The sequence below is a fragment of the Triticum aestivum genome, chromosome 6D, assembly GCF_018294505.1.
Source record: "Triticum aestivum cultivar Chinese Spring chromosome 6D, IWGSC CS RefSeq v2.1, whole genome shotgun sequence".
In the NCBI taxonomy this organism is placed as follows: Eukaryota; Viridiplantae; Streptophyta; class Magnoliopsida; order Poales; family Poaceae; genus Triticum; species Triticum aestivum.
Window position 1 is genome coordinate 473,963,105 of NC_057811.1, and position 14,748 is coordinate 473,977,852.

The following is a 14,748-nucleotide window of genomic DNA, read 5'->3' on the forward strand; positions in this document are numbered from 1 at the left end:
AAGGGATGATTCGACGACACCAAGTTTGCAATAATCTCTCTGAGTAAATTATATTCTGAACTTAGCCAGTCTAGGACATATCTAATACAATTTGCTGATTTAGATGATTTCTACATATTGCATATTGTTGATTTAGATAATTTCTACAATGTCACTGAATTTTACAACCCGTGTGAGGTTTAGATCTCACTTTTCTGCAACCATAATATGTGCACTTGTTTGCTTACATACAAAAAAACACATGTCTGAAAGGATATGGAGAAAAAATGGAACAAAATATTTTGATCTACGAGCTAAAGCTGTATGTGCTGCTTGCTTCAAAATCAAGGACATAATCCTGTGTGAATTTGTAATTCACATTCTGTTGTTCCGTAGCAAGCAAGCTCTGTTCCTCCTCTGGATTACCATCTGCTTGAGCCCACGGGTGGTGGTGGTATCTCCTCAGCATCTCCAACCTCTCTGCAACCTCCTTCATCGTTGGCCGCTCTTCCCCACTCATGTTCAAGCATCTCATAACTAGGTGTGTGATCTCTTCAAGCGCTTCGATTCTCACCTCGTCCCTCACTTGGCTGTCCAGAAGGTCTTGGTGCTGGCCTACCTTCACTGCCATCATGAAGCATAAAACAAGGCTTCTATCTTCCTCCGGTCCGTCGAAGTACAATGCCTTCTTCCTTGTCAGAAGCTCCAATAGGACAACACCAAAGCTGTACACATCACTCTTATCAGTCAGCCGGCATGTCATTAGGTATTCTGGGTCAAGGTAACCGCAAGTGCCCTGCACCAATGTTGCCATCTTGGCTTCATCAGTTGGTGCTAGTTTTGATGCTCCGAAATCTGAAACTTTTGCTGTAAGCTTGTCATCCAACAGAATGTTTGCCGTCTTGACGTCTCCATGGAGAATCGGCGGCGAGGCTGAAGAGTGCATATATGCCAATGCCTCGGCTGACTCTACTGCTATCCGAAGGCAGGTGTGGAATCCTGTATCAGAGTCAAGGCCCCTACTACCATGGATGTACTGGTAGAGTGTACCGTTCGAGACGAACTCATAGACCAACATGGGCACTTCTACTTCGAGGCAACATCCGAGCAGCTTGACGACATTCTTGTGGTTGATCTGGGAGAGGATGAACATCTCCCTTGCGAATTCCTTGGTCGGGACTTCTTCCGTCATCTTTGACTTCTTGATCGCCACCACTGTCTTGTCCTCAAGGTCACCCTTGTAGACGATGCCGTGCCCACCGCGGCCGAGAATACGGTCGGCTGCAAAGTTTTTGGTCGCTTTCTCCAGCTCTTCCTTGGAGAAGATCTTGAACCCACCAGTGCCTGTGCTGGTGCCATTGTAGTTACTTATCTGCTGCTGCAGGAAGAGGCCTCCATTTAGCTCGAAGAACATTTGCTTTGTTCTGATAAGCTTCCTCTTCTGGAGCCCCAAGTAGAGCCAGAAGCACATGAACAAAGGCAAGAACACTCCAACGCTGACTCCTGAATACGACATAGCATTATCAACTTATCATTAGCTTTCCGAAGTACAATTGCAGGGACAACAGTGAAATTGCAAGAGCAACGCATTTGCCAAATTATCTGTTTACCTGTAACTAGTTTCAGTGCTAACGTGAAATTGTCCTTCGGCCGGCAACCAGTCTTTGTTGTGGCATCTCCCCTAGTCCCTGGCGGGCATTGGCAAGTGTGGCTTCCCAGAGTATTTGCACAGACACCATAGCATGATTGCTCTTCTTTGTGTTTGCACTCGTTGATGTCTTCCATTTTGGCAAAACAAGTCATCAGATGAAGGAGCAGGAAATGAAACAGGAAAACAGGACAGCAGTGTATACCTCTGCATCCATCTTGTAGATAGGGGTTGCCCTCGTAGCCCTTGGAGCAGTTGCAGTGGTACCCAATGCCATTCTTGGAGTCGACACAATCGCTGAGCGCGCTCTGGCACGCGTAGTCAGTTGTGTTGCGCTTGGCGGCGCTGCAGTTGCCGACGTTTCTGACTGCCCAGTCGAGGATGACGGGCACAGCGAAGTTGTTGGTCCGGTTGAGGTACTCACTGTTACCAGTCAGTGTTGTAGTTAACCACTTGGTCTCCGCCAGGAACACATACCGGCAGGTCGTGCTGTTGCTATAGGAGACTATGCCTTTGTTTGTCTGCTCCTTTGTGAAGTCGAGCACGTATGGCTCGTAGTAGTCGATAGCGGGGGGTATCGTGCTCTGGTAGCAGGCCACGCCTGTGCAGGACCCCAACTCAATGAACTGTTGCGGCCCGCACACGGCCATGCACCCACTGACGTAGTAGCCGGCGATGTCGACGAAGTAGCCGAGGTTGGAGCAACCAAGCGCAACAAGGCGGTTCCTGGTCTGGGAGAAGAGGTAGTGGCTGCCAATGAGTGGTACGGACGTGTCGCCGCTCCTGCCGGTGATGCGCCCCTTGCTGTCATAGCATCGGCGTGTTGCTCTGAGGAGGGCCCTGGCCTCGCCGGCGATGATGGACAGGCTGGTTATGCGGATCCCATTGCCAGCCACGGTGAGCCGCGGTGTTGAGCGTGAGTCATTGCACTCGAGCTCGAAGCCACCTCGACCGTCGTTGCGGAAGCAGCCGGCGCCGATGCCAAAGGGGTAGGGGATGGTGATGTTGCCGCACTTGTCACGGCAGCCAGGCCGCACAACCTGCTGCTGCTCCTGAGCTGAGACTCGAGTCACTGGCAGTAGTAACAGCAACATGAGCTGCATGACCAGTGTGGTCGCCATTCTTGCTCTGCTGGTCTACTCAGAGACCGCTGAGGAAGTGGGAAGTGTCAGTTGCTGAAGAATCATGGAAGTCCATATATGCGCACGGATGCTGAAGAATCTGTTCACTAGCTAGGACTGGGTCAATTGCCCATCACTAGTTGATGATGTTCTGTTATGCTTTATGTAGAGTGCTGACGGTGACGACAGCGACTGGAGCTTCGCCATTTAGCCAATGGAAGAACTTGTTTAACCAGGCAGCTCTTGGCAGAGCCATACATGTCGCCAAATGTAAGTACAAAGAGTTTCTGATGGTTATTCTGAAATTTTGGCATGTATGCCTACCTGAAAAGAGAACTTTAGGCCTGTTAATGCTAGTGGACACTAAAGTGGTAAATTGCACCGCCGGCAATCATTGGCTCTTTCATTGTCCATGTAATTTAGTTGACCAAGCTTACTACGGCCACCTGATCCAATCCAGCGCGTGAGACATAACTGGGGACAAAAACTAGCATCGCCGTTTAGTTTGTTGTGAGAATATTTTCTGTTGGAACTTCTTCTTTTGAGAATCTTCCTTTTTTCAGTATCTTCATTGTACAGAATATTTTTCGGTACGCTGCCTGTAAAGAGAACCACAAGTGTAAGTAATGCCGCACAATCAATTAACCTTTTTTTTTACTGCAATCACTTAACCTTTTGGTAAGAAGAATATTTGTTCCATAAACTTCATGTTTCTTTTTACTGATCTGGACAGGAATAATGAACACGGACCCCTACCTGTCAGCAAGCAGAACTATTATGCCCCTAGTCTCTGATCCCGTAGAGGAGCTACTCTTCTTTACACTCACCACCTCTATTCATGGCAGTGACGAACCTTTCTGCCTGCCAGCCAGAGGCAAAGCAGTCTAGCCTTTAATGGAGCGTTGGTGCCCAAGCTCCCCGTCTCTGGTAAATCAAAGCTGCACGGATCAACTGGCGGAGGCTATCTTAATTTATATGCATTTTCTGGTGGCTCTTCGAGCAAATCGTGCATCTTGCACACAGGCTCGACAATGGTTGCAGGTTCGCAGGTATGAAATGCTATAGGTTTGAAACCGATGGTGTTGGATTTCCTTGTTCTGTTTGTTGTGTATATCTTGCACTGTATTATTATTATTCTATTATGAATAATTAGGACGGAATTTAACAAATGCAAAATTGCTGTTCTTTTATTGTTTTAAATGTCTTTTAATTAAGATAAAAAAATTAACTAATTAATGAGTGTAGTTTTTTAAATTTAATTAATGTGCATAGTTACATACTTGGAGTATTGATCTGGAACATTTCTAAAATTTCATTGAATTGTGAAACCTGTGAGGTTAGATCTTGGCAGTGTTCAGTTTTCGGCCACCATCATATGTGCATTTGTATTCTTACATCCAAAAAAATTCATATATAAGGGAATGTGCAAAAATAATGATACAAAATATTTTGATTTACGAGCTAAAGATGAATGTACTGCTTCCTTCAAAAATCAAGGATGTAATCCTGCGTGAACTTGTAATTCACATTCTGTTGATTCCCATCCGCTTGAGCCCACGGATGGTGCTGGTATCTCCTCAGCATCTCCAGCCTCTCCGCAACCTCCTTCATCGTCGGCCGTTCCTCCCCACTCATGTTCAAGCATCTTATCACGAGGTGCGTGATCTCTTCGAGCACTTCGATTCTCATCTCATCCCTTACTTGTCTGTCCAGAAGCTCTTGGTGCTGACCTACCTTCGCTGCCGTCATGAAGCATAAAACGAGGCTTCTATCTTTTGCCGACCCGTCCAAGTACAACGCCTTCTTCCTTGTTAGAAGCTCCAATAGGACGACGCCAAAGCTGTACACATCACTCTTGTCAGTCAGCAAGCATGTTATTAGGTATTCTGGATCAAGGTAACCACAAGTTCCTTGCACCAGCGTTGCAATCGTGGCCTCATCAGTTGGTGCCAATTTTGATGCTCCAAAATCAGAAACTTTTGCTGTGAGCTTGTCATCCAACAAAATGTTTGCTGTCTTGACGTCTCCATGAATGATTGGCGGCGAGGCCGAAGAGTGCATGTACGCCAATGCCTCGGCTGACTCTACTGCTACCCGAAGACAGGTGCCAAAAGCTCTGTCGGAGTTGATACCCTTGCCACCATGGATGTATTGGTCGAGGGTGCCATTTGAGACGAACTCGTAGACCAACATGGGCACTTCTGCTTCGAGACAGCATCCGAGCAGCTTGACGACATTCCTGTGGTTGATCTGGGAGAGGATGAACATCTCCCTCGCGAATTCTTTGGTCTGGGCCTCTTCCATTATCTTTGACTTCTTGATCGCCACCACTGTCTTGTCCTCAAGGACACCCTTGTAGACAATGCCGTGTCCTCCATGGCCGAGAACACGGTCGGCTGCAAAGTTTTTGGTCGCTTTCTCCAGCTCTTCCTTGGAAAAGATCTTGAACCCACCAGTGCCTTTGCTGTTGCCATTGTAGTTATGTATTTGCTGCTGCAGGAAGAGGCCTCCATTTAGCTCGAAGAACTTCTGCTTTGTTCTGATAAGCTTCCTCTTCTGGAGTCCCAAGTAGAGCCAGAAGCACATGAAAAATGGCAAGAACACTCCAAGGCTGATTCCTGAGCACGATGAGGCATTGCCATTAGTTTTCCAGCAGCAACCAAGGGAGCAAAAATTGCAGGATTATATGTTTACCTGTAACTACTTTCACGGCTAAAGTGAAACTGTCCTTTGGCCGGCAACCATTCTTCACGGTGGCGTCTCCACTAGTCCCAGGAGGGCATTGGCAAGTGTAGCTTCCGGGCGTATTTGTGCAGACCCCGTAGCATGCGTGTTTTCCTTTCCGCTCACACTCATTGATGTCTTCAGTTAAATGGCAGAAGGACAGTAGACATTTGTCAGAGCACGAGACAAAATTGGCAGAAGAACAGTAGACGTTTAACAAAAAAGTTAGACTGGACAATTTTTGAGTAATGGTCCAGTTGTGTCAAGATCAATATCGGTGAATACCTTTGCATCCATCATATAAATAGGGGTTGCCCTCATATCCCTTGGAGCAGCCGCAACGGTACCCAGCGCCGTTTTTGGAGTCGACGCACTTGCTGAGCGTGCTCCGGCATGCATATGCGGTTGCATTCTTCCTAGCGCCTCTGCAGTTTTCCACGTTCCGGACAGCCCAGTCGAGCACGACAGGCACGGCGAAGTCGTCGGTCTTGTTGTGGTTCTTGCTGGTGTAGTTGGTATGTAACCACGTCTCCTCCACCAAGAACACATACCGGCAGGTCACGCTGTTTACATAGATGATCAGGTCTCCCTTGCTCTTTGGGATGTCGAGCAGGTACGGCTGATAGTAGTCGACAGCGGGGGGTATCATGCTCTGGCAGCAGCCGACGCCTGTGCAGGACCCCGATGCAGTGGATTTCCGTGGCCGGCACACAGCCATGCAGCCACTGACGTAGTAGCCGTCAACGTCGTTGAAGTAGCCGAGGTTGGGGCAGCCGAGCACGACGAGGCGGTTCTTGGTGGCCGAGAAGAGGAGGTTGGTCCCAACGAGTGGTACAGCTACCGGGCCGCCTTGGCTAATGACGCTCCCCTTGCTGTTGTAGCAGCGGCGAGTCGCGTTGAGGGAGGCATGGGCCTCGCCGGTGCTAATGGATAAGCTGTTTATCTGGATGCCGTAGTCAGCTACGGTGAGCCGTGGGACTGGTAGGGAGTCGTCACACAAAAGCTGGAAGCCACCTCGGCCATCGTCGCGGAAGCAACCCGCGCCGATGCCAAAGGGGTAGGTAATGGTGATGTTGCCGCACTTGTCACGGCAGCCCGGCTGCACAACATGTTGTGGCGGCGGCGGCTGCTGCTGCTGCTGCTCCTGAGCTGAGACTCGAGTCACTGGCAGTAGCAACAGCAGCACGAGCAGCACGACCAGTGTGATCGCCATTCTTGCTCTGCTGGTCTGTTCAGAGACTGTTGAGGAAGTGGGAAGTGTTAGCTGCTGAAGAATCATGCTAGTCCATATATGCACGCATGCTGAAGATTCAGTCACCGGCTCGGACCGGATCAACTATACCCAGCATTAGTGAATGATGTTCTCGTCAGGTGTTATCCAGAGTGCACACGGATGCTGAAGGCCTGAAGATTCTGTCACTAGCTTGGACCGGGTCCGGTCAATTATACCCGGCATTAGTAAATGATGTTCTCGTTATGTGTTATCCAGGGTGTTGACGGTGACGACAGCTTTGCCCATTTAGCCAATGTCAGAACTTGTTTAACTAGGCCACTGTTGGCAGAGCCATGCATGTCGCCACATGTCAGTACAAAGAGTTTCTGATGGTTATTCTGAAATTTTGGCATCTGTACCCAGCTGAAAAGAGAAGTTTTGTCTTGGAGATGCTAGTGGGTTAGTGGTTAATTGAACTGCCGGTGATCATTGGCTCTTTCATTATCCATGTAATGTAGTTGATTGAGTTTACTATGGCCACTTGATGGCCTATCCAGTCCAGCACTTACAAAACTAGCATAGCTGTTTAGTTTCTTGTGGAATATTTTCTCCGAACTTTTTATTTGTGAGAAGCTTCCTGGTTCAGTATCTACAACTCTAAGAAAATCACAGCTCTAAATAATATTATTTGTGAGAAGCTTCCTGATGCGTACAAAATGCTTTAGGCCTGAAACCAGTGAACTGGGCTTGGGCATGTATATGATAGGCAGTGCGCTGGATCAGTGGAAGCAATCCGTCCGAGCTCCTTTCACAGGCCGAACTCAGGCGATCTTCTTTACCATCTCAGTTCAGGTGGGAAACAAATGATCTCATCATATTTGGACCATACAGCCGCATCCACACTCTTCTTCAATTTATTGTCTGCGGGAACTTGCATTTCTGTTGTTACTACGAAAAGAATTCAAGTCTTGATATACTTTTGCAAAAGAACAGCACACACTAGCCAATGGCAGAATCTGTTTAACCAGGCCGCTCTTGGCAGAGCCATACATGTCGCCACATGTCGGTACCTAGAGTTTCCAATGCTTATTCTGAATTTTTGACATGTGTACCTACCTGAAAAGAGATGTTTTGTCTTGTAGACAGCTAGTGTAGTAGTGCTTAACTGAACTGCCGGCGGTCATTGGCTCTTTCATTATGGGTATAATGTAGTTGACCGAGTATACTACGGCCACTTGATGACGTGATCAGGTCCAGCACGTGAGACATCACTCGAGACGAACTTGTGCTCGCTTACAAAGCTTGCATCGTCGTTTAGATATATTTGTGTGACTGTTGGAACCTCTTGTTGCGAGAATCTTCCTGGTTCAGTATCTACAACCCTAAGAGAATCACATGTCTAAATAATGCACACTTACTTAACCTTTTGGTAAGGACATTATTTTGCATGCATAAAACTTATATTTCCTCTTACTGACCTGAACAGGAATAACGAACATGGACTCCTACCTGTCAGATTCTGTCCCTCCGAATCTTTGACCCCGCTGAGGGTGCGGACAGGCTCGAAAGTGGTCGCAGGTACGTAATGCTACAGGCTTGAAAGCGATGAACTGGTGGTGGATTTTCTTTGTTCTGTTTGTTGTGTGTACCTTGCTGTGTATTACCATCCTCTTACGAGTTTAAATTTTTTCGCGGGTATTACGAGTTTAATAGGATGGATTTTAACAAGAGCAAGCTTGCAGTCTCTTTTAGCACAACCTCAGCAGTGTGGGGGCAATGTTTGTCGATCGAAACGCATGTCGAGCCTGTTCAAGTCTCGTTTGATGTTTTCTGAAACTGTTTGTGCTTTCCCTTATCAACAAGTCATCACACTGATCCCTTCTCAAGAACTGAGCTAGTTCAAGGCGAATGCTCCCTGTTTTCTCCCATTAATAACCTTACAGTTTACTGAACGAAGGTGGCATCGTGCTTAGTAGTAACTTAAACGTAGCAGATCGACGCTGCCTAACTTATTGAACAATGGTATATATAAAGCATTCTTGAACACTCCCGGCACCTTTATTTGTTGACAGATCTAGTGATGGTCAATGCCGCGGCAAGCATGCATGCTCACCCTGTGATGTGATGTGATCTCTTCTCAGGCAGCGTTGGGAGGAAGGGGCGGGAGCTTGAATCCCGGCACAGGCGCGATGAACTTGCCTTCCTCCCCGCCACCGGCCCGGCTGCTTTCCTCGCCTGATGACAAACATATGAAGTTAGCACATAAGGAGTATAATGCAACAGCTAGCACATATTAAGTTACAGAAAGAATCATCTAGTACCTTTTTGCACCCAAGAAATGGCGCGGCGGCGGGCAGCAGCAGAAGCAGCAGCCTCTGATGGCTGCATGCCACTGGGCGGCCCTCCCTTCATGCCTTGCATCCAGCCGAGGCTCCGACGGGCGGTTGCTCGTCCGAGCGGCACGGCGTGGCCATGGGCGAGGTCGCCGGCCACAAGGACGAGCAGAGCCACAGCCATGAGCGCTGTTTTGGATGCCATTCTTCTTGCCGTCTCTGCTCCTCTTCTGCTAGCTGCTGGATCTACCCCAAACACCAGTACTGCACATGTTACTGCTACTACTCTGCAGACTCGTAGGTTAGGCCTTTGATGAGACACGATGGATGCGTAGCAAATGAATGGAGGAATCGGTATCTTGTAGCGCCGCAAAGGAGGTTTCCATCGTACACGTTGTCAGGTCAGCCCCAAGACACACACAAAAACAAATGTTGTCATCAGATTCGGACCTTGCAACTGCTTCTGCACTCTTGTTGGATCTAGTGCTTTGATCTGGAATTTGCATTTCTGTTGCTGCTTTGAAAAGAATGTTGTGGTCACCTAGCTGTCCAGGAGCTTGTTGTGTGCTGGCCATCGTGGCCGCTATGAAGCGCGAGACGAGGCTCCTGTCCTCGGACCCGCTGAAGCAGAATGCCTTCTTTCCGGTCAGAAGCTCCAGCAGGACGACGCCGAAACTATACACATCACTCTTGTCTGTCAGCTGGCATGTCATAAGGTAATCTGGGTCCAGTTACCCGCAAGTGCCTTGCACCAGTTTGGCGATTTCGACCTCGTCGATCGCTTGGCACCACTTTGGTGGTGAGGTTGTTGTCTAGGAGGATGTTTGGCCGTCTTGACATCTCCGTGGAGGATCAAGAGGACGTGACAGCAGACCCTATTTTTCCAAAATTAAAATCACACGAAGAAGAATAAACAAAAATTGCATTGCACCAAGAGACAAAAAGACCAACCGTATACGTCTATACTCGGCTCGCATTTGCGCTGCGTGTAATGCCTCAACGTCTAGACTCGGCTCGCATTTGCGATGCGTGTATGCCTCAACGTCTATACGTCGGTCTTTTGCCTCACAAACCCGATTAGCCAGCGCTAACTGGCCCGTGATTGCGTCATCGGCCCTACGTAGGCCAACAGCAGTCTAATTAAGCCGCGCAACTGATTTGCATACGAGCGGTGTGGTACTATTAAGAGACAGCGAACGGCATTCCCTAAACCGCGCCCGCTACAGGCAACCGCGCAAACGGGCGCACACCTCTCCCTCCTTCACGCGTCTTCTTGGGCCGGCCCATCGTTCCTTTTCTTCTGTTGTAAAGCACAAAATGCAAATGCGTCTGGTGGAAATCGAACCCGCGACCTCCTCTTCGTCCGCACCATACGCTAACCACCGCACCAATCTTAACTCATGTGTTCAATAAAATCTTCTTCACTGTTTTCTTCTCATGTCTATTGTTTCGTTTTTCTTGTTTATTCGGAAGGGTTTTGTTTGGTGTTTTTCTTTTTCTTTTGTTCATTTCAATAAACTATTTTTCAAATTAATGAACTTTTCCAAAATCGATGAACTTTTTCGAAATCGAAGAACTTTGTTCCAAATTCGATGAACATTTTTTTGAATTGGATGAACTTTTTTCCAAACTTGATGAACTTTTTTCAAATTCGATGAAATTTTTTTAAAATTCGATGAACTTTTTCTGAATTCGATGAACTCTTTTCCAAAATCGATGAACTCTTTTCAAAAATTGATGAACTTTTTTCAAATTCGATGAAGTTTTTTTCAAATTCGATGAACTCTTTTCCAAAATTGATGAACGTTTTTCCAAAATTGATGAACTTTTTTCAAATTTGTGAACTAATTTTCAAGATTGATTTTTGTAAACTTTTTTAAAATCGATGAACTTTTCTGAAATTGATAAACTCTTTTTGAGAATTGATGAACTTTTTTTGAAAATTGATAAGCTCCTTTTGAGAATAGATGAAGTTTTTGTTCAAAATCAATGAACTTTTTTCAGATTTTCTGGAAGTTTAAAAAAATCGATGAACCTTTTCCGATTTTTGTGAACTTTTTGGAAAATTGATGAAATTTTTTCTAATTCGTGATTTTTTCTAAAATCTGTGGACTTCCGAGAAAAAAAACACATTTTTGTCAAAAGAAATCACACTTTCCTAAAATGTTTCCATATAATTTAAATATCTACGCGGCTACTGTTCTTATGTAACGTCGCGCTGCAATGTTTCATATATTAGTAGTAGCTCGAGTGGTCAGGCAACCACTTACTGGAGGTATTGATCGCGATTTCGATTCCACGTGCAGTGCCATATATGTCTGAGTTTTCTTTTTCCGCGCTACTACCTGTGTGTTCGTGGGCCTGGCCCATACCAGCAGGCGCGTGGGCGCCGGTTAGGAGCTCCCCAGCGAACCGCGCGCACGCAGCCTAATTAAGCAACCAAGCGGGGCACGCTGGACGGCCCACTGGCCGAAAATTACAAACCCATGGGTCGCGGCCCGCCACGTTGCTCTCTCGTAGTCATAGCCTCGTAGTCGCGGCCCACCACGCGAAGTCCTCCAGCGCCGCCGCTTAGCTGCCCCCGCGCGACGGAGACCCGGCCTAGCCCCACGTGACATCAACCCGGCGGCTGTGCAGCTCCGATGCGGTGGCGAGAAGGCGCTGCTCGATGCGACGACGACCTGGCAGCCTCGGCGTTGCCCTATGCGACTGCGACCCGGTGCCCACGGCACTGCCGCACCCGATGGCAACCCGACGGCCTCAGTGCTGCCCCGAGCCGACGGTCTCAACACTGCTCTGATGCGAGGATGAATCGACGGCCTCCACGCTTCTCTGATGTGAGGACGACCTGACTACTTTTTTCAAAACAGAGGCAAAAAGTTTGCCTTATCGATTAATTAAGCAGAAAAAAATTGCCCAGTTAATTAACGAAAAACTGGATGAAAACCGATACAAACCCACCGCATGTGGACTACTCATAAAGCATGCAACCACATAAGCGCATGATTAGCAACACCCACCAATCCCCACAACACGCAACGACCACCAACGACCACACCGCTACATCACAAAGAAACCCGCGATGAGAGAATCCGTTGAAGATCACGAGCACCACAAGAATCCAAGCAATCATCAAGCAGCTGCGAACGCCTTTTCCCTGGCGTCACTCTTCTTTGTTTTGCCTCTGAGGGCCTCCTCCACAATCTTCTTTTCAGATCCAAGGCTAACCTTTTCCAAACGTGCGAGTAAGCTGTGAAGCTCAACCTCTGAGAGAATATCATCGACCTTCTCACGCACAGTCATCACCTTTCCCACGACCACGTGCTGGTCGGTAATCGCAACATCGAAACCTCCTCGGTCCACAAAAGCGAGTAGCTGGCTGGGCGTCGAATGAGAGGCGCTAACATACCGAACGCCTCAACGTCACCACTTCACGCAACGGCTTCCCAGCGTTGCTCGATGTGATGGGGACATGGAAGCATAGGCGCTGCTTGCTTTACTGAATGTTGCCGATGCCACCGGGCTGTGCCTGAAGCCGTGAATGTGCAACCGTGCTGAATGTCATCTACCTAACTGAATGTGCAACCGTGCTGTGCCTGAAGCAGAGTAACAGACAGCGCTGCCGATGCACTACGGTCCAGCATGCCATCTATATATGTCCATGTAATGTACTGCTGTAATTGACTGAGTTTACTACGGCCACTTGACGACCTGATACAGTCGAGCGTGTGAGACATCACTCGAGACGAACTTGTGCTCACTTACAAAATTCGTACACTCTCTTAGCCTTTTGACAAGAACATTCTGTGCATGCATAAAACCCTTTTTTTTTTCTCACTGGCCAGGACAGGAATAATGAACATGGAACCCTACCTGTCAGCGAGCATAAATTCTCCGTTGCTCTGAGTCTCTAATCCTGTCGAGGGTGCACAAAGGCTCGGCAACGGTCGCAGGTACGAAATGTTGTGGGCTTGAAACTGATGAACTGGTGCTTATCTTGCTGTATATTACCATTGTATTATGAGTTTAATTAAGGTGGAATTTAACAACTGCAAACTTGCAGTTTCACTCGTTTTGAGCACAACCTTAGCAGTCTGGGGCTATGTTTGTCGATCAAAACGCATGCCTGTCCTACCCAACTCTCATTTGATGTTTCCTGAAACTGTTTATGCCCTTATCATCAGTCCATCACACTGACACTTTCTAAAGAACTGAGCTAGATCAAGCAGAATGCTCACTGTTTTCTCCCATTATTATAGCTGATTCTGCCTTACAATTACTAAAGAGAACTCTCCCCTCCTCTCCCGCGACCGCGTCGCCCCCGCGGGCGGCCGGTCGCGCCCAACCTCCTCTTTCGCGCGCCTCCCCCCCCTTCCTCCCTGCCGCCGTCGCCGGCGCCCGCCGCCGGCCTGCCCCGGGCGACGCTGGTGGCGGCGGCCCCCTGGCATTTTCCCTCTCGGGTGTCCTCCGGTGCGGGACGGGGTGATTCCGGGCGGTGTCTCTGGGCGGCGACAGTCCTGGGCGGCGGCGGGGGTTCCTAGCGCGAGCGGGAGCGTGCTACTGGGTGGCGGCGGGGAGACGCGGCGGCGCTGTCTGGCGGCGCCCGCTCGGTCGAGATCTCGGCCCTTCGGGCCCTATCTGGGCCTGGGCGAGCCGCCGGCGGGGTGGGTATGCTTCGTGGCTTCTGGGAGGCGGGGAAGAGGCGACGAGCGGCTGGGTGCTGGCGGCGCCATCACCGACTTGCTGCAGCGTGGTTGGCGGGGCTTAGCGGGCCCGTTTCGGGCCTGGCCGGGCCAGGGGTGGCCTAGCATGCCCTGCTACCACGTCCGGACGGCGACCGCGACGGTGCCGGAGGCTCTGGCTTCCTGCACAACGGCGGTGGAGGTGGTTCCCTCCCGTTCCGCTACGGTGCTGCTTCTCCCTCCGCGGGGCGCTTCTCTCCGGTCCTCTTGGCCTCGTGTTGGTGTTCGCAGTGAGGCGGCGTGGGTGGCGGCGCAACCGCGATGGCGCATGGTGAGGGGCGGCGGTCTGGCTGGTCGGCTCCGGTCCGGTTGGGTGGTAGGGTTGGAGTGCGGGAGAAATCCTTGCCGGTTCTTCGGCTCCAATGCAGTGACACATGTGGGTGCCACCTTTCCTTCCTGGAGGGTGTCGGTGATATCCATCCCCCACCTCCCTCTGCATGTTGGGGGAAACCCTAGGACAGGTCCGGGCAGCAGCGTCGTCGGCGTCACATTCCTTCTTAGAGGTGCTGCTTGGTACGCGGCAGTTTGGAGCCTCAGGTTGTGGTTGTTCGTTTCTAGAGGGCGTAGCGGTGGCGGGTCATCCGCACTTTGTCGGGCTGCCGTTGTTGGCATTTGTTTCTTTTTTTTAGGCTTGTTGTGCTGCTCGCCCCAGCGTTTCTTGTATCGGTGTTGATTGATTTGGAATACAAAGCGGGGGAAAACCTTTTTCGGTACCATCACTGAACTTATAGGCGTGTCCATACTTAGTAACTTAAACATCGCAGATCAATACCGCCTCACTTATTGAACAATATATATTGAGCATCCTTGAACAGACCTAGTGGTGGTCAATGCCACGGAATGCACGCATGAACGCTCCGTGATGTGATCTCTTGTCAGGGAGCATTCGGGGGAAGGGGCGGGTGCTTGAAACCCGGCACATGCGTGATGAACTTGCCTTTCCTCGCCTGATACATCAACATGAGGGCACATTCAAGAATATCCTCAT

General features: G+C 49.2%; 2 protein-coding genes across 2 annotated transcripts; both read right to left on the reverse strand.

Moving 5' to 3' along the window:
• Nucleotides 1–286: 286 nt before the first annotated feature.
• Nucleotides 287–2,839, reverse strand: LOC123142742 (wall-associated receptor kinase 1-like). The gene is made up of 3 exons (XM_044561511.1): nt 1,833–2,839; nt 1,590–1,757; nt 287–1,482 (listed from the first exon to the last, which is right to left on the reverse strand). The coding sequence occupies exons 1-3, from the start codon at nt 2,746–2,748 to the stop codon at nt 287–289; spliced, it is 2,280 nt and encodes a 759-aa protein (XP_044417446.1). The 5' UTR covers nt 2,749–2,839.
• A 1,394-nt stretch (nt 2,840–4,233) lies between these two features.
• Nucleotides 4,234–6,685, reverse strand: LOC123142108 (wall-associated receptor kinase 1-like). Its single transcript, XM_044561126.1, has 3 exons — nt 5,758–6,685; nt 5,443–5,610; nt 4,234–5,366 (listed from the first exon to the last, which is right to left on the reverse strand). Exons 1-3 carry the CDS (start codon nt 6,683–6,685, stop codon nt 4,234–4,236), a joined length of 2,229 nt encoding a protein of 742 aa, XP_044417061.1.
• Between the last annotated feature and the right edge of the window lie 8,063 nt (nt 6,686–14,748).